Source organism: Falco biarmicus, chromosome 7 (assembly GCF_023638135.1).
Source record: "Falco biarmicus isolate bFalBia1 chromosome 7, bFalBia1.pri, whole genome shotgun sequence".
NCBI lineage: Eukaryota > Metazoa > Chordata > Aves > Falconiformes > Falconidae > Falco > Falco biarmicus.
Window position 1 is genome coordinate 63,420,210 of NC_079294.1, and position 18,376 is coordinate 63,438,585.

Sequence of the window (18,376 nt, forward strand, 5' to 3'; positions counted from 1 at the left end):
GATGGGTGTGATGTAGTGTTATGGAGGTTACTAGTACATACCAGAAGCCTCAAGAACTCCTCAGCATTTCTATCCAGGATGTGCTAAGATGGCGATACTTGCATGGTGAATGTGTTTTTACTGTGTGTTTTTATGATGTCTTCATTATGTGCTTTTATTATGTGGTTATAAGCTGCTAGAATGGAAACAGGAGCGATAAAGCTTGATTGATTATTATATTCCCATATATAAAAGGAGATTATTTTTTTCACTATGGATGACAGATGAGTTTGATTGGAATGCAATTCCAAGCATTAAGTCCACTCCTGGAGTAATTAAATCCAGCTCCTCAAGTCAAGACGATGCTGATGCTTCTGAGCCTTCTTCAAGTCATTAGACCCTCAGCTTTGCACAGCTAGAGAGGCAGCTGGGGCACTTGGTACCCTGTGTCCCAACAGATCTCCAGGGACCTCAGGCCACCAGGGTTCCCTCCTTCCGAAATCCCCAAAGATGAAGAAGAAGCTAAATTCAGAAACAAAATGGAGTGTCCCAGGCTTTTGTTTAAGATCTTGTTCCTGATGGGGTCTAATTTAGACAACAGTCAAGAGCTCTAAAGTGAGACAGTGTCTTCATTTAAGGCTTAATATTTCGTGATGTGAAAGGTCTGACAAGTGCTAATGAATGCCCTGTGTTCCCCCTCGCTCTCCCCATGGCATGGTGCAGCCCCCTGCTATGCTGCTGCAGGTCTCCCTGCACCATCCTGGTGAAACCCAGGCTTTGCTCCCGTTTGAAGTGAAGGCGACAACATCCTTAATCTTGGTAACATCCATTTATGGTGCCCACAGCAATGGACTTCTCCTCAGGGGCTCAGCACCTCACAGAATCGAGCCTTTCAGTGAGTTCAGAGTTAATCTTTGTGCAGCTCCCTCGTGCAGCACTGTACTTTGCAACCATTCTCATCTGCCAGTGCAAGTATTCATCAGGCTGATGAGCATTGCGACCGGTTTCAGCTGACACAGATTCTGCCTTTTTGTGCTGTATCAGAAGCCTACTCCCTGCGACGCTCCTTTCATTGCTCACCTACCTGGGAGACAGCGGCTACCTGTGAAACACATCTCCCAGGCATCTCAGTGCAAACAGAGCCTTTCCTCTTACAGACCTGGGATGGCTCTCGGTGTACAAAATTCCCTGCAGCGGTCCTTGCATGAACGGGCTGGACCAGGAGGAAAGCACGGTGAGGTGTGTGCTGGGTGGGGAAACACCCTGGCTGCCAAGGAAGCAGAACCAAGAATCTTCCTGTAATTTATTTATACAAAGCAAGGGCAATCTTCCTTGTTCCTCCAACTAAAACCGTCCCATTCCTTGACTCTAATCGTTCAATAACTTCACAAGGAGTGGAAGCATTTCCCCATCCCCAGTAGATTTTGTGCTTTGTGTTGTTGCTGGCTAGATAGATGCTGGCATGCCACTTACTGCAGCCTGCAGGCTCATGATCTTTGCATGGCTTCTTCCCCTCTAGGAATGCCATAAATAAATCACTAGGTCAGAAAGGCTGTTACATGCCTGTGGTCTCTCTCCGTCACACTGACTCTTTTTCTCTCCCCATATTCCTTCTACATCCGTACACAGCATTTAAACCTGCCAGGAATGCTACGTGCAGTCTCCCCCTTCTGCTGGTATCTCGCTGTGCTAGGTGCAATCCGGCAGCAGATCAATCATTCATATCCTTCGCCACAGAGGACACTAATGATCTAAGATCAGAGCAAAAAATCACATTTAGGCACAAGCTGCACTAAAGTTTTCCTTCCCCAGGAACGTGCTCACTGAACTGACAAATCAGGTTTCCAGGGAGGTGGGTTTTCAAGTGCATGGTGCTGCACAGCCAGGGTCAGGTATTCAAAAACTTTAATTTAGGATCCAGAAGGGGAGTATGATATTTAAAGTATCTGGGATATTGAAAGGACCCTATCCCGGCTGTTCCTACTGTGATTGGGGTGTCTGCAATGCCCTAAGAGCTTTTTGGATCAAATGTAGGTGATTTTTCTTTGGTGTTGGCCACCAAGAAGTGAGCTCTAGGCAAAGAAGTTCTGTTCTCGCTCCTGCAAAAGGAGCTAACCTGGGGGCCATGCTCTCCCTGCAGCTTCTGGCTAGAGCTCTTCAGGGGAAACCCCTCTGCCCTACTTTACACATTCAAAATTCCCTTTATTCTGAAGCCTGAGCAATTCACTCATCAGCTCTGCCCACCACAAAGGATCAGAAATACTAGTATAAAAGAGGAAAAAAGCATTTATTATTGATAAGGGGCAAAATGACAGTCACAGTAGACAGAAATCAAGGGCCTTTCTAGAGCTGAAATGAGGTTTTTCATTAACGGCCTTTTGCACAGCAGTTTTTTTAGCTGTTAGCGAGAGGTGGAGAGAAGAAAAAGTTACATTCTTGATGTTACCCCTTAAGATTTTGTAATTTTTGCTAAATGGAACATATTGTTGCATCTCATGTTTTTTCCTTGCAGAAAAGTTCTCATTTGCAAGGACCATGTGTGCACGCGGGTTTTTTTCTCTTTTTTTTTTTTTTTATTGTTTTAATTGCTGTTGTCATCTGCACATTTTGCAAAGATTCAGATCAAAATTTTCCAAAGAACCATAAGAAGACCAGGAAAAAGCAAGGCAGCCTTCCTGCAGGTTTTCTCAGGTGTGCTTATCACTAAGGTGATAGATTTTTGAGTGGTTAGCAGCACTGTCTTGGATGGCCCCAAAGGAGGGTTATAAAGATTTCTTCTTCTTTATCTATTCCTGTGGCATTTTCTGCAGCCTTCTTTTTCACTCTGACTTCTCACAGGCAGAAACAATCTGAAATCTTAAGCTAATCTTGCAAGAACCCCCCTCTCATACATCGTGGTGCCCATGCACAGCTTATTTCTTCATCCTGCATGTAGGCTTGTTTATCCAAACTAGGTAGATTTACCTCCTCAACACAGTTGTGGAGAGTAATTAATTGGGTTTCTGTCAAGTATAGGACAAGATTAATCAAACCTGTCACCTTGAAACAGGCCAAAACTGGAGTCAGGTATGACCTGTGCTTTAAGGGTCATGAAATGCAGACAGGAGTACCGTGATGAAGGTGTCCTGCAGAAACAAACCTAAAAGAAATGCCACGTTTTAGCAGCTTTGAACAGAGCTAAGAGGCAAAATTCAAAACTGAAGGTCTCAATTTGGCATCTGAAACCTGTATCTGTTAACTTAAACTCTACCATTACAAGTGAGAAATACTTACCAGTTTGGAATGGTCTTGGGGGGGTGCGTTGTTAAATGCAGATCATTGCAGGTCATATGCAAGCAATGCGCGTGCTCCATACGCGCCGAGCACACGTGCACATCCTGAGCCACTGAAAATACGGCCTTGCAATTATGTCTCTGGGGGGTAGGAAGAGCAAGGGCGACGTGGGCCAGGGTGGAGGTAGGGAACAGGGCAGGTATCTTGTGCTCTTTCTGTTTCAGGATGTGGTGGGCTGACCCTGGCCGGACACCCGGTGCCCACCCAGCCGCTCTGTCCCTGCCCAGGGAGAGGAAACAGAACGAGAGGCTCCTGGGGAGGGCAGGGCAGGGACATCGCTCAGCAGTCACCGTCACCGGCAAAACAGACCCAAAGTGGGGAAATCAGTGCAATTTATTATCATTTGGCCATGGCCAGCAGCGGGTCCGTCAAGGCTCCATTGGCACCAGGGAAACCTTCTGGCAGCTTCTCAGAGAAGCCACCTGCATAGCCCCCCTGCTGCGCAAACCCTGCCACCAAACCCAATACACAGGAATGTCAGCAAAGGGCTTCTTTGCTCCTCTGATGACCGTGCAAGACACAGGCTGCAAGTGCAGGTCTGCAGGCAAGGCTGGGCCGGCTTGGATCAGTCCGGAGTGCCCACACCGGCATTGACCTTCGGGCACCTCCTGGCTGCTGGGTTCTGCACCGCTGGATGGAAATGCAATGACCACAACAATCATCTACACTCTTCAAAGCTGAAGCATCTTTCGGCTCTTTCTCCTCCTGCCTTCTTCTGCCTTGGGCACTACGGTGTCCTTCGGCGTATCAAGGATGAGCAAAACATACCCAGGTTTGAGACACCCCCCAAACAGAGGGTTCCCCTGGTCGTGTGTGTGCACATATGCACACGTGTGCACACAGCACTGCCACCCTGTGGCTTGCTAATCATAAAAGGGGTGGGCGTGTGTGTGTGTGTGTGTGTGTAAACTTGTTTTAGGGTTTTTTTCCCCAAAAAATGCCATGAATATGGTATAAAAGCTTCGTACAGACACATACTCTACTCTGCCTTCCCAACATGGAGGTGCCCAGCTTGGCACACACACACGGCCAGGCTGTAAAAGCGTGCCAGCTGTGCCGCTACAACTGGCAATATCAATACTTCACCATCAGGTTCAGATAACAGGCAATTTGCAATTGTCATACATATTCTACCTTTTCCTTTTTTTGTGTGTGCGTGGTTAATTGTGAGAGGGAGGACAGCAGACCTTATCTCTTGCGACTAGTGGTGGCAAAACTGAAAAATTGTTTTCATTACCAGGAGGAAGGCTTTTCACATGCAAATTATCAATATCATTGTGATGTGGCATTTTTATTAATCCAAACCAATCTGACCAAAAAGAAAGAAGGATCATTCTTGTTTTATATCAAACACTTTGCTCTGACAATGGTGAGTTGTATTTGATGAAATGTTGCATGGATCACACCAGTTTTGCAATTTACTGCAGAAGAGAAAGAAATAGAAAGGACTAATGGATGGGGATGGGGTTGGGGATTTTTGGGTTGTTTGGGAGGTTTTTTTCTTTTGCTCTTTTTCTCTTTAGGACACTTCTCATAAACACCAGTCAAATTATGCCAGTTTATGTAAGCGTTTTAACTTCTCTTCTTCAACATCAAAGAAACTGATCTGGTTTTATAGATGTGAGTATTTTTGTCTCTCTATTGTGTGCAGTTCCCCTTCAGACACTGGGAAAATAAGGTCATGTTCCCTACCGAGTCCATCCCTTTCTGTTGATTTTACTTTCCTAAAATCCTAATAGAGCTTGAAATTAATACTGTTTAATTTTCTTCTCCTTTTCTTCTGAACCACCAAAGCTTTCTCGTTGCTGCTATACCACTCCGGATATAAAGAATATGATAGACTTGGAGTCTTCCTTCCAATGGCAAATTTCCCTGAAATGAGAAAATCAGAAGGGTGTTGGCTCTTTCTCCAAGGAAGTAAAGGCTCTCCCTTCCAGCCTACGAGATGAGCAGCAGGGATGCTTCTTCACTTAGTTCAATAGGGGATGGACCACATAAAGTTACAGATCACTCTGATGTGGCTAAATTCAGATTCACTGACATGAGGATATGTCTAAATGTCTCTGCTAGGACTGCATCTCAGTGCTGTCTGCTTCTCCAAAAAGAACCATATTCACACGCCCCTGCCTATGACAAACAATTTGTCCAGCATTTGGGAGACCTTTAGACTCACAACTCCTCCAGGAGGCAGGCGAATGCACTTTAGTGATGGACCTAGTTGCTTCGGGACCCAGCTGGAAAACATTTACTCAAGGGTAAATAAAGCCAGGTGAGGAGACCGACAGTGCTGGAAGCCACTTGGTTATTACCAGTGTTGCTTATTACTGCCACCCACAAGCAGAGATGCTGGGGGAGTATTCCCTGATCTCTTGCTCTGCATGGAGACCAGCGAGAGCATTCAGGAGAAGATGGAGGACATCATACCTACTGCATCAGCATCCTTCTTTCCTGCTAATGAAGTTACTGGGAAGGAAAAGACACTTTATGCCCCTTGGGAGGTGCCTGACTTTCAAGGGAGGGACTGAGGGTTTCACTGGAGAAAGGACCCAGAGGCAGGTTCGTCGCCAATGAGGCAATGGAACACCACAACCCTGGTTGATACAGACTCCCATGCGTCATGCCCGTTCATCACATCGGAGCACTGTTTAGCTGTATGAAATGGGCTGTAAACTTTGTTCATTTTGGCTGACTGATAAAGGCTATGTGTGTTTTACAGCATTACGAATGTGATGGAGAAATGTCCCCCGAGACCTCTCGCTGCACCAGGTCTTATCATTTGTCATAGCATGGCAAAGACCTTATAGGTCATCTTCTCTGGCCCTCCTTTGCTTACCCAGGACCCGCTACCTTTCTCAATGATGCCTCTCACATAGATTAAAAGCATTTTAAATATGTATTATTTTTGCACTCTCTGTGTATCCGTGCCTTTCATACCCACATCTTAAATTCATTGCCTCTCTGCCAGTTGTTTGTAAATGTCCCTAGGTGTTTAACTCTTATTCTCTGAATCCTCTGAGCTATTGTTGGTGAATATGGCTATTACATATTCCTGATATTTCTCAAAGGTCAAAAGAAAATGTAAAAATGCCATTTCTTTTCTCTTCTCCCTTCAAAGCTGCAAAATGCAATATTGTTCTGGTGCAGTTACTTTTGCCGTTATGCTAAGATATTTTTTTTTTAAGTACACCTTATTGTATTTATTGCAAATGTTCTGGATACAGAATTATTTCCCCAAATTATTAGGAACTAGAAGATATAATAGCCTTTTATTCTGTTTCAGAACATATTACTCTACCACAACAGTCTATTTGCGACAGTTTGCTCTCATCTTCCTGCAACCCATCTTACAAATGAGACATAAAATTGAGGCTTTGGATGCTTACGGACCCAATCCTGCAACATTTATGCACCTGTTTAAGCTGAATCATGTGAGGATTCATAGTGAATTGAATGTGCAGAATGACTAACACTTGAGGAACTACGGCAATTGCTCTAAGGCAGTTTGCAGTTCTTCAGGATAATGAGCAATGCATGAAACCAGGGTGCATTTTCTCCTCCTCCCCCGAACCTGGCCAGGATGCTGTAAAGGATGGACTTGGAGCGAATGCAGAGTAAAACATCCTCTCCTGCCATCAGTGCATTCATGTCTTTCACTACAGTAAGACTCCTGATCATGCAGAATTTAGCCCTCAGCAGTGGAACAAGATTTCTAGGTTTTCATTGCAGAGTCACAGTTGGTGATGTTACACAGCCTTGTTAATTGATTACAAAATAATTCAGGAAGCTGCACGGTTCCTGCATCTTCTAAATAGCTTGTGGCCTCCTTGTTCAAACCTGGCTGTACTTCAAGGTCCTGGTCCCCGTGTTTGAAGCCTGATCAGCTGAAGAATGACCTTTCTCTCTGACCTACATCTTTCAGAGGAATAAAGCAACAGATGACACCAAGTACAGGATTCAGAGAGCTCTTTCTGCAAGCCCTTAGCAGTGGAGCTCTCCAGTGAAGGGCATCAAGCTTAAATCTCAGCTTACCCTGCAAGGAGGGCTGTTTATCATTTCGGTTAGTAGCAGCATTCCCATTGACTCTGCAAGAGCAGAGTCAAATCCCAGCGTGTCTTTTAAGGCAAGCTACTCAGCAGAAGCAGCATCTCAGCAAATAGGATGTCCCTGCACCTGCAAGAGTTCTCATCCAGGCAAACCAACTCCCATCACGCGCTGAACGATCCCCTCGCTTATTGCTCAGCCTCGATCGAGATTTGCGTTCTTGCACATCGCCACCGTGATTGGCAACTGAAACACAAAGATCAGACAAAAGAAGCTGAAACACCACCTGGGATGGAGCTGAAAAAGATGCAGGAGCAGATATCTCCATCTGTATTCTCGAGGATGGGAAGCCAGCTGCGGTGTGGTGCTCCGGAATCACAGGGGACTGGTGCTCTGTCCTGCTGCATCTCGGGAAACCCCGATGTCAGTCCCTGCATCAGCAAGGTCACCTCGAAGCCTATTTCCTCATCCTCAGGCCAGTCACACTGCTGTGAAACACCACGATAGGGTGAGCATAAGGAGTCCAAGAAGAATAAAACAGAAGGAAAATTAGGCTTTTCTCAGATTTATGCAGAAGGTGAATTATGGGGCTACTTACACCACCTAAAATCACTTTCTCCCCAGGGGCCTGAATATGCTCTATTATAAAAGCTGTATACTGGACTGTAAATTTGCCATATATGCTACAGTGTAATTGTACCAGACTTACCTATGTTGCAATTTTTATCTATAAACGTAGCAGTGATTTGTTTGTCTCCTCTTTCGACAAGAGTTTCAGAATACTCGGGAAAGCACATGGGCCATAACGTGCTCCTTCCACCATTGAACCCAGGTAAAAAGTCTTCTGCTGATTCTGCCTTCCCGTACACAGCACCAGCATCATGCATCCCTGTACGTATGGACACCCTTACCCCAGTGCAAAGCACCTTGGCATCCTCGGTAGGAATCACGCAGCACTGACAGCACATCGTGCCCTGAGCGAGGTACTTTTGTATTGATGCAAAAAGCCGTGCACAGAAGGGAAAATGGCAGCTTTCCAAGTGGCCCCAGTTAATAGCTCTGTTTTGCTTAATGGTTTCTCCCATTCAGACTAAAGATGCTGTTTTAAATATGTAAGCAATTAGTATCTCTCTCTCCCAACACATCTGTGCTTCTTCTGTCTGCTGCATTATAAATCCACTGTGTCCCTCCCCAGCTCGGCAGTGCATGTATTACCAGATACTCTGATTTTCAGCAACTTTCCGGTCCGGAAGAATTGTGCTGGGATTTGGAGACACTTTGCCAGGCTGGCCTTGCCTAAGCCCTGGCACAGCCGGCATCTCCTCTGCAGGGCTGGAGGGAAAAGACCCCTCGGTCTTTCTCTGGCCACTCTTCGGTCCAGCCAGTCCCTCTTCTTCCCAACTTCCATACACTTTCCCTTTCCGGGTAGAACCCGCAGCCTTTTCTCTCTGTAACAAAATCCAAGGGTACGCCTGTGGCTTGCGGGAGGCTGCTCACCAGGGCTGGGAGCGTGGCAGGGATGCATCCACGCACCTGGAAGCAGAGCCCCACGTGTGGTTCCTGGCTCACGTAAATTCTGCCGGTCCAAACTCCAGCGCGATTTAAAGAGACGTGGAAGGACCGGTGTGCCGATGATGCCCGGCATGTATAGTACTGCAGGGAATTATTGTGACTAAACCGGGAATTACTAGTCATTAGGCGTGATTAGTTATTCACCATCTTTTTTTACAAAGTGTCTTCCAGCCCAGCAGATCTGCGCGCGCCGAGGCGCGGGTGCGATCCCCGCCACCGCGGGCCGCGGTCACCTTTGTCTCGTTCCATCGCAGTTTTTCTCCGTTCGGGGAGAATCCACCCGCCGGCGCCTCCTGCCCCGCCAGGACCGACCCCGCCGCACCGCGCCCGGCAGCGGCCGCGCCAGGGCCGCGCCACCGCCGAGGGACCCCGCGGGCGGGGGGGCGGCGGCGGGGACCCCCCCGGGGCGCGGGGCGGCCGCTGCCGGGACGCGGCGGGGACGCGCCGCAAACTTTGGCGGCGGGGGGCGGCGGGGCCAGGGCCCGCCCCGAGCGCCCCCTCCCGCGCCGGGCGGGGCGGGACGGGCGCTCCGCGGGCGCCGAGGGGCGGAGCGGCCCCGCCGGGCGGCGGCGGCGGCGGCGGCGGCGCCGAGCCGGGACGCGGCGCCGCGCTCCGCACCCCGCGGAGCGGCGCGGAGCGGCCCAGCCCGGCCCGGCCCGGCCCGGCCCAGCCCAGCCCGGGAGCCATGCCGCTGCCGTGCCGGGGCTGGACGCTGGCGCTGCTCACGCTGCTCGTCGGTTTCCTCATCTTCGCCGATATCTCGGAGATCGAGGAGGAGAGCGGGTAAATACCCCTTCCGCGGCGCGCAGGGTCGCGGAGGATAGGGGTGCCGGAGGCGGAGGCGGCGGAGGGGGCGGGCGCCCGGACAGTTTCTTTGTCTCCCGCTCTCCCGGCTTCTTGCGGCGCCGAAGTGGGAAGGAGCTCGCTCCGCTCCCGCGCAGCGCCGCGGAGCCGGCGGCAGCCCCGGGCGGGACCGCCCCGCCGGCGGGCAGGACGGGGCGCGCCGGGGCTCGGGGCCGGGGGCAGCCGCGAAGGTCCGGGCGCGGGGGCGGGAGCTGGTACCGGTCCCGTTAGAGACGCTGAGGTACCGGTCCGGGCAGGGATGCTGCAGCAGGCACCGGTCCGGGTAGGGATGCTGGGGTGGGTACCAATCTGATTAGAGATGCTGGAGCAGATACTGGTCTAGAGAGAGGGGTTTGGGCGCAGGCAGAGCTCAGGTGTTGATGGACTGATGGAGCAGGTCCCTAAGCAGGATACGGGTGCGGGCAGTCTGCTGGCCATGGGTGGTGGGGCAAGCTGCAGCCCAGGGGGCTTTGGGTGCCAGTACTGGTCCGGATGGGTGTGGCAGAGCGGGCACCGGCCTGCAGGGGTGATGGATAAGGGACAGGTCTGCAGGGTGCTGGAGCAAGGACCAGTCCGTGGGGTGGGAGAGATTGTGCAGGGACCAGTTGGCTGAGGGTGATGGAGCAGGGTGGGAGAGCTCAACCCACTTGTCTGTCCCCACGGGCTGCGGCAGGGGCTTCATGTTTATCACCCCTTCCTGATCACTTCCATGGTGGGTGTTTACCTGCAGGTGCCCTGTACAACAGGGGCTGAAGCAGCCCCTGTATCTGAGGAGAGGAGCAACACCCTACCCACCACATAAACCCCATCTCTGAGAGCTGCTTGGAAACTTAGGGAATGAGAAGAACAAATGTGGAGGGGAGGGTTTGCATTAACTTCAGGAACTCACTTACAGCAGTGTGGGAAAACAAACCAAGTAATTCTAGTACTGTGGAGTGTGCTTGTGGCACCCAAATTGCTAAAGGTCTTTTTGTTTGGGACCCGGTGGCATTGTCCACTGTGCTACATTAACACAAACACCTGGCTGAAATTATAAATGAAATGCAGTGATGTTTGTCATTGTTTCTTTGTTATATTATATTGGGTGCCACAGGCGCGAAATGCTTAAAGGTCACTAGCCTTGTCCAGAAGCATCCAGCACCGGACTGTAGGTTACCAGGCTAGATGAATTGTTGCTCTGCAATGAGCTGCCACTATCTATATAATAATAAAGGAAATTAAAATCTTCAGAAGCGTCCTCCCCATCAGACAGGCTGCTCCGATCCCCTTGCTTTCCTCCTATCTCCTTTTCTGGCTTCTGTTCTTTCTTCTCTCTCCTCATCTATCTGCTAGATCTGTCTGCTAGAACTCACTGTGCCCTTATTGAAAATGTATTCTGCTTTGTTACTTACTTGTCCTGTTTTTCACCTTGGTTCATTAGGGTTTCCTAGCGTTGTGGGTTTTTTGCTCTTCTCTTTTCTGTACCGTGTATGGAAATTGGACGTTTGCTGGTTGCTTATCTCCAAGCCCTGGCATCTGAGTTTGCTGCTGTAGTTCCTCCAAGGAAGTACAGCCAAGCAGTGCAGCGGCAGAGACGGCAACAGGGTCAGATGAGTTCTGCAGAAACAGCGAGCAGCTAGTTTCATACAGCATTTCAGAAATTGTAGTGCACAAGGTAACTAGCGAAGGAGAAACTCCCTATACCCCAGGGAGTGAAGGAAGGGGTCCTGCACCCAGTGCCCTCTAACATGCGTTAGTCCTAGATCCTTCACAGAGAAGTTCCTGCACCCACTGTGCTTCCAATACAAAGATGCACAATGCAAAGGTGGGACTCTGCTGTATTAAGAAGTAATCACGAACAAGGGCTCACTGCCCCCTTCTCTTGCTTTGCCCTCTCCCACCCACTTCTTCTCCCCATTGCATCTCCGAAGTGGCTCAAGTTTGATGAGCTTCTTCATCCCGAACACAGCAAGGGGCCAAACACTGTTTGTCTTACACCGTAAGCTCTTAGCACAGGAGCCTGGCACAAAGAGCACTTCATCGCTGTGTGCTGCTGTGGTACCAGGAATGGTCAACACAACCTTCTGACCTGGCTGAAGTGTATTGCTGGGGAGATGTGGAAAAGCTGAGTGCTTGAGCCGCAACAGGTCAGGGAATGATAAAGAACTTTCAACTTCGAGGGCCACATCATAGCAGCATCTTTTGCAAACAGGTCCTGTAGGTAAAGGGGACTGTTTGACAGCAAAAGTGCACAACAGTGTAGGGAAAGAGACCCTTCCAAAGTTTCCCAGGAGCTGTCTGTGTGTCCAGGATCAAAAAGCTCCTCTCCTTGAGAGGTTTGGGAGGTACCGGGTATTTGTGCAGCTCTCCCCCACATCAGGAATATTTGGCTGTTGGATCATGTGGCTCAGCAGCCCCCTCCGCACCCCCACAGGCCATCTTTGCTTTGGTCAGCAGAGCCCAAGCTTAGGGAAAGCAAAGAGCTGGCCAGGTGTCCCCTGGCAGGCTCACGGCACTGAGGGGGGCTGGGAAATGCAGGCAGGTGCAACTCCTTTCTTCTTTTTCCTTGGCATCGAAACACTCTCTAATTATTGTGAGGAGCGAACAGCTTGCCCACTTTTACACATACCCTGCCCCCTGCCTGTGATTTGGATTGTCTTTGGAAGAATATGCCTCATACGGGTGGGAGCAGGGGGGAGCATATTTCTCTCACCTACAAATACTGAGAAACTGCAGAAAGAAAGAACCAAGTGTTCGTTAGTTACAAAGTAAGAATATAATATTGCTGGCAAAAGGACAAAAAAAAAAATTATGCTGTTTCCCTGGACAATAAGTTCCCAGCATCACAGGTGAAGGGAGGTGGGAGCCAAGGGCAGCTGGAGCTGGTCTGCCTGCCAGAGGCTTCTGAGAAAGATGTTTGCTCCTTAAGCAGTCCCATCTTGCTCCTCCAGATATTCTTATAACACCTCCTGCAGCCGGGAGATACTGAGACAAAGAGGTGTCAGGGCAGGGATGAAAATTCAGCAGTTTTCTTGCTCCTGATGCTGTGTTGCTCTTGTTAGCCTGTTCCTCCCACGCTGCAGCCACCCCTGCACATGGGTTTTCATCCTGCTACATCCCTGTCATTATGTATACGTATCACCTATAGACGCATCGCTTGAATTGCATGCTCGGCGATGCTGCGGGATGTCAGCGGGCAGGCAGGCATGCTCGTCCCGCTCGCCTTGGCTCGCTCCTCGCGCTCGCCGGCCCGTGCTGCCACCGGGAAGCATTGCCATTGCCATTGCCAACGGTCCTGGCACTTGGTTCCCCAACAACCACCTGGTTCCGGGCTGCTGAACTTTTCCTTCAGCCCGGTGGCGCCTGCGTTTCCCTCCATCGCTTCGGCTCTTTGTTTCCCTGCGAGGAAACAAAAGACACATTCACGTCTGTCTTGGGGAACACGAATGCAATCGCAGGCATTTCTTCATCCAGCCCAGGGCAGGGGAGCAGGCCAGACCTCTGGCCGCTGAGGAAGACAAAGGATTCGGCACTGAGTGGAATAATTATTGCCGGTGACGAGGAGGAAAATTCTACTCCAGTTTAAAGGGACTCTTTGTTACTACGCGTCTGCTGTACCAGTTCTGCAGGGGTCCGGCTGTGTCCTGATTGTCTGTAGAGGGAGCTGGTGACCCGCTGCCACCAGGTGACTTCTCAAATTAGCCCATGAGCCATCTTAGGGAGCACTTGACACTTGGTAATGGGATGGTCTTAATATGAGTCAACCTTTTTTCTGCTAGTCCAGACCACATGCCTTTCCATCCTGATTACAAGAGGAATTATATTCTGCTCTTTTTAAGTGATGAATTGGAGTATCTAATATTGCTGGCCTGCCTGGCAGCTTGTCAGTAAATTGCCACTTTTTCCTCCTGTGCCCTTTTCCAACACCTGCCTTTCAAAGGCTTAGTAATGCCACAAAGAGATTTTGTGTCCTTTATGGTGGCTGATGTGCTTGCTCTGAGTGGTCTGTAGTGTGCTGTAGTCGTAACACTTCATGTCAGGGTTGGTCCGTGGAGTATAAGGGTCCTGCTTAGATCTTTCGGTCTGTGATTCACTATGCCTGACCCAGAGTTAGTCTAAGACTTGCTCTCCACCAGAAAGTTTTGTTGAAAAAAAGTGCTATATTCTACCAACATACACTTTTGTGCACTCACACCGCGGTTGCGCACAAACCGACAATTATCCAGGTTAGTCTGGAGGAGCAATACCTCTGCAGGACAGAAGCCCACAGACACCCTGTAACCATTCACGTAAATGGAGCCAACAGAGAGACCTTTGTATTCGTTGGGTATGGCAGGGCTCTAACAAAAGCCCCGTGACACATCAGGCTGGAAAATAAAAGCAATGTTGGAGCACTGATTTGAGTAAGAAAATACTCAGTGTAGGTTTTGATTGCAACTCTTCTGACCGTAACTTGAGCTCAAGCAGCCGATTTCAGGTTGGTTGCAGAGCTCCCCTTCCTCCCTGTAAAACACAGCTTCATCTCCTGCTGCCCTGCGGGGCAGGGGTGGCTGCCGCAAAGACGTATCCAAACCCCCTGTGCTCCTGCCTAGAGCGAGCTGAAGGAGATGAATATCCATAGCTTGTTTCCTTAAGCTGATCAGCTCCAAGGGAATGGTGGGAGCAGCGGTACTTGCAGGGAATCGGTGTGTGGCAGGAGGGCTGGGAGCAGCGGGATGGAAAGCACTAGCAGACCCCCAAGCGATCCAGTGGAGCAAAAAGAAAACCCAGTGCCGTGAATGTAACCAGTCCTAAGGCCTTTCCAGTACAACTGGTGAAAAGTTACTCTTCGGTCCAGTCCTGATTGTCAGCAGCTTGCAAGACCCCAGGAGGGGATTTCTGAGCTTGCCAGTGAGTAGGGCAGCAGCTGTGGTAGGGGGAAGCACGTTGCCAGCCAGGCCTTCTTGGGTGCAGAGCTGCTGAAGCCCCCAGCAACCAGAGCAATGAAGCGAGCAAAGCAATTCCCACAAGGGCTTCAGGTTTCCCTTTTCCCCAGGTGGGCTTTTTGTTTCCCATCTCTAACCCCGCAAATGCACAATTCCGGCCTGGAATGCAAAGGAGACCTCTTTCTCCCTGCAGAGAACAAGGAGGTGCAAAGGGTTCGTTTAGCGAAGGCTTGTTGAGCAGCTAACGGCGAGGTTAAGTGCTGCAGCCGTCAGCAGTGCGGTGCCCGCTCCTCCGTCCTACTGCCGTACTCGTGGGCAGAGAGCAAAGCCCTGGGACTGCAGCCATCAGTGACACAGCAGATCCTGCTGCCCGTGGGCCCTCCTGGCCTCTCCCGGACATGGATGAAGGGATGGATCAGTTTTCTCTTGCATTCTCTGCAGCAGCCGTGGTTATTCTGACGGGACATCACTTCATCGGTGCCTACTTGTGTGCCAGGTCTGCTCCGATCTTCCAGGAAAGCCTTTAACAGGAGCTCCCTCATCTTTCCTTGGGCTTTCAGGCTACACATACTTTGTTTTTTCATCCCTGAGACCAGCACTATTTAAATAGATCTACAGGCATAGTTGCTATAAAAACAGTTGTTACCAAGACAGACTTCTAATTGCCTCCATCATTCGTTTTCCCTCGGCCTGGGTCATCCTCAGCAGCAAGAAATAAACCCAAATGACAACACTAGACAATAATTATTTTGCCATTTCTATGGTTTCCGTCCCCAGTTGCCTCTGGAAACAAGGGAGTTCCCTGACATAGAAGTTCACTGGAGGAACAGTTTCAGGTCTCCTTCAGCAGACACCACAGCAGAGCAGGCTGGTGTCAGCAGCTCTGCCCCTTGTAAGGCAATAGAAAAAAGATGGAAAAACAAAAAGAAGAAAAAAAATCTTTACAGCTCTTTTTTCTTTGTGTTCCCACTGTAAATCTAAAGTACTCCTTCTCTTGACTGAGCAGCAGCCTTGGTGGTGCTGGTGGCCTTGGATGATGCGTCCTCAGCAGCAGCAGCTACACTGGCTGTGATGAGGAAGCGAGGGGGCTGATCCAGGGAGATGGGCACCACCGCACTGCCAAAACCTGCAGGGGAGCAGTGATGGTGAGAGGGCAGGCTGGAAGCAGGAAGGAAGCAGGAAGGTAGATGAGCCGGGAGGGCAGCGCATGGTAAAGGTGCTCGGTATGTGGGTGGTGGGACCAAAACTGTCCTCCGGAAGCAGCGAGTGATGCTACAGCACAAATGCCATGTCCTGACCATCAAGTAACCATGTCAGGAGTCCTTGCACCAGCCCCAGGGTGATTGTCGCTCTTGGGGGTGATGCTACAAGGCAGAAATACTGTCAGCTTTAGGAATGCTCCCTTTCACCAGGCGGTCAGCAGCTTCATCACCCCGACCCAGCTAACTCTACTGGCCCCGCTGCTGACCCTTCGGAGGTTCCTTGTTTGCACAGCATTTGATTCATCGAGCTGGCTGCTTGTGCACGGGGTCAGCTCTTTCCAAATTTAAGTGCTGGACTCCTCATTGCTACTGCAAATAAAGTCCTTGTTATTGCATACAGAAATCCACTGGGAGTATCACAACCACAAAAAAAAACTCCAGGCTGGCCATCTGCATGCTGAGCATGCCGTCCCTCCCCAGCCAGTGCTCTTCACGGGCAGGGCTTCTTTTAAAAGCACATAGTGTCACAGTCACGACACAGTGTTGAAGTGCGCTCTCAAGGCTTCCCTCAGTCAAACAGCATCACAGTGGGCTTCAGGTCACCTGTGTGTCTGGCAGCTCTGAATTGAAGGATGGTTCTTCCACCGTGACCCGTCACCTCCCAGCCCAACCTTTACCAGCATCTTCAAGACAATAATTCAGCTCTCAGCCAGTGGCTACAACAGGGGATGTTTTCCCCTGTGAAGGTTAAGCACCATCATAAGGCATCTCCAGCGCCTTTTCTGACACCCAGAAACATACTTGACTGCGAACCAATAGCTGCTCAGTTGGTAATCCAACAACTTCTTACTGCTGCCTGGATTTCCATGGCTTTATGAGCCAGGGGAAGAAGAGGAGGCCAAGCTCTGAAGCCACTATTGGCTTTTCAGTATGTGGTATCTGGACATTGTCACCTGGGGGACTAAGTCCTTGCGAAGCTCCTGGGATGGCTCCGTTGCTGGTGAGTGCCTGTAATGGTGGGCAAATAGCTCAGGTAGTTGCTAGGGGCAGCTCTCACCCAGGCGCTCCCAGTCCGCTTCGTGTAGGCACCAGGTGTTATTTTGAGGATGCTCGTACAGAAGAACCACCCCAGTAAGATGTTACTGCCCAGGAGAGGTCCTCGGCATCCATGCCCACAGTGACAGAAGAAACCAGACAAGACCGTTGGTATTCCAAGGGGCTCCACAGAACAGTGGTAAAAGCAGGCAAGAGATGGGAGGATGAGCCGGAGGACCCACAGCCCCTCAAATGTGATAGCTTTTCATATTGCACCATCCCCATTTCCTAAGGTGTGTGGCATCCAAGATGCTGCAGGAGCCACTGGCATTTCTGCCTTTTGGGATGCAAATGCTCAGGGTGACAGGATCTGCTGCAAGACTGATGCTGTGCTGTTTGTGCTCCCTGATAGCTCTGCTCTGTTGGCTGAAAAAATTATCTCAGGAAAAATGTATAATGTAGACACATTTTTTAAGTAGTGAGGCTTTTGTTTCTGCTCCTTTCTAGGTCTTTGTTGGGCTTTTGGGGTTTTTTCCTTCTGTCTTCCAGAAGGGGAAAGCTAAATACACAAACACACACCCCCTAGTCCCAAGCCCCTCACTGGATCCTTTTTGCCTGCTTCAGTGTCTTTTTCTTTGTTGGCTGTTTAATTAACAGAGCCAAAGAAAGCAAGGTGATGCCAGGAATAAATGTCTAATGGAAGACCTGAGATGAAGGAGGGAGTAAGGTCCTGCCAGTATGCAGGATGGGGAGAGGTAAAGGGTGTGACATTTGAGCCCTGTAAGCATGTGAGTATTTTTTCTTTAGAGCAGCAATAAAACAAGATCATCGTGGGGTGATCAAGTCAGGCCACGCTGATGTTACGGTGAATGCACGTGGATGTGAGACCTGACACTCTACAGGTGTGAGAGACTTTTCTGGCTCAGGGGAAGCGCATTGGAGCACATTTCTGGCTTGGGAGCAGAGCCTGAAAGTCCTGGACCATGGCTTCCTGGTGGGCAGCAGTAACCATCAGGCTTTTCTGAGCATCCTCCTGCCTCTTACAGGTCCTTCAGAGCAGGTGGCTGGAGGCAGGGACAGGGATTTGGTCCTGCTGTTCCCATTACCCCAGCGCAGAGTGATCCCCCAGCACAGGCTGCCGTGAGTGTTCCTCCCATTGCCTCGTGTCCTTTAGTTGTCAGAGCTGTGCTGTTCCTGCTGGGTCTTCACCAGTTTTGTCACGTCAGTGTTTCAGCCTAATTGGCTTATTCCCTATTAAGCAATAGGTGTCTCTGTTTTGCCAACTCATGTGTCTTGATTCCTGCGTCCTCAGTGCATGCTTGCGGTGATTACACCGTGATTTGCAGCCAGGCAGAAATCTCAGGGCCAAGCCCTGCTCTCAGTTACACGGGAACTGATGTGGAGCCACGGTCACCACCTGACAGGTAGGGATGCTGAGCACCTCTGACCTTCCCAACTTGTGGCTAC

General features: G+C 50.0%; 1 protein-coding gene and 1 long non-coding RNA gene across 3 annotated transcripts in view; one reads left to right on the forward strand and one right to left on the reverse strand.

Moving 5' to 3' along the window:
* Positions 1–2,533: 2,533 nt before the first annotated feature.
* Positions 2,534–9,332, reverse strand: LOC130152736 (uncharacterized). The gene is made up of 3 exons (XR_008823093.1): positions 8,063–9,332; positions 7,342–7,599; positions 2,534–5,184 (listed from the first exon to the last, which is right to left on the reverse strand). It is a non-coding gene; the product is annotated as an uncharacterized LOC130152736 (long non-coding RNA).
* A 168-nt stretch (positions 9,333–9,500) lies between these two features.
* Positions 9,501–18,376, forward strand: part of ST8SIA2 (ST8 alpha-N-acetyl-neuraminide alpha-2,8-sialyltransferase 2) — a 33,089-nt gene continuing 24,213 nt past the window's right edge. For both annotated transcript variants that reach the window (XM_056347670.1, XM_056347671.1), the window contains exon 1: positions 9,501–9,708. In XM_056347670.1, the coding sequence (XP_056203645.1) occupies positions 9,611–9,708 (98 nt within the window). In that variant the 5' untranslated portion in view covers positions 9,501–9,610. The remainder of the gene's footprint in view (positions 9,709–18,376) is intronic.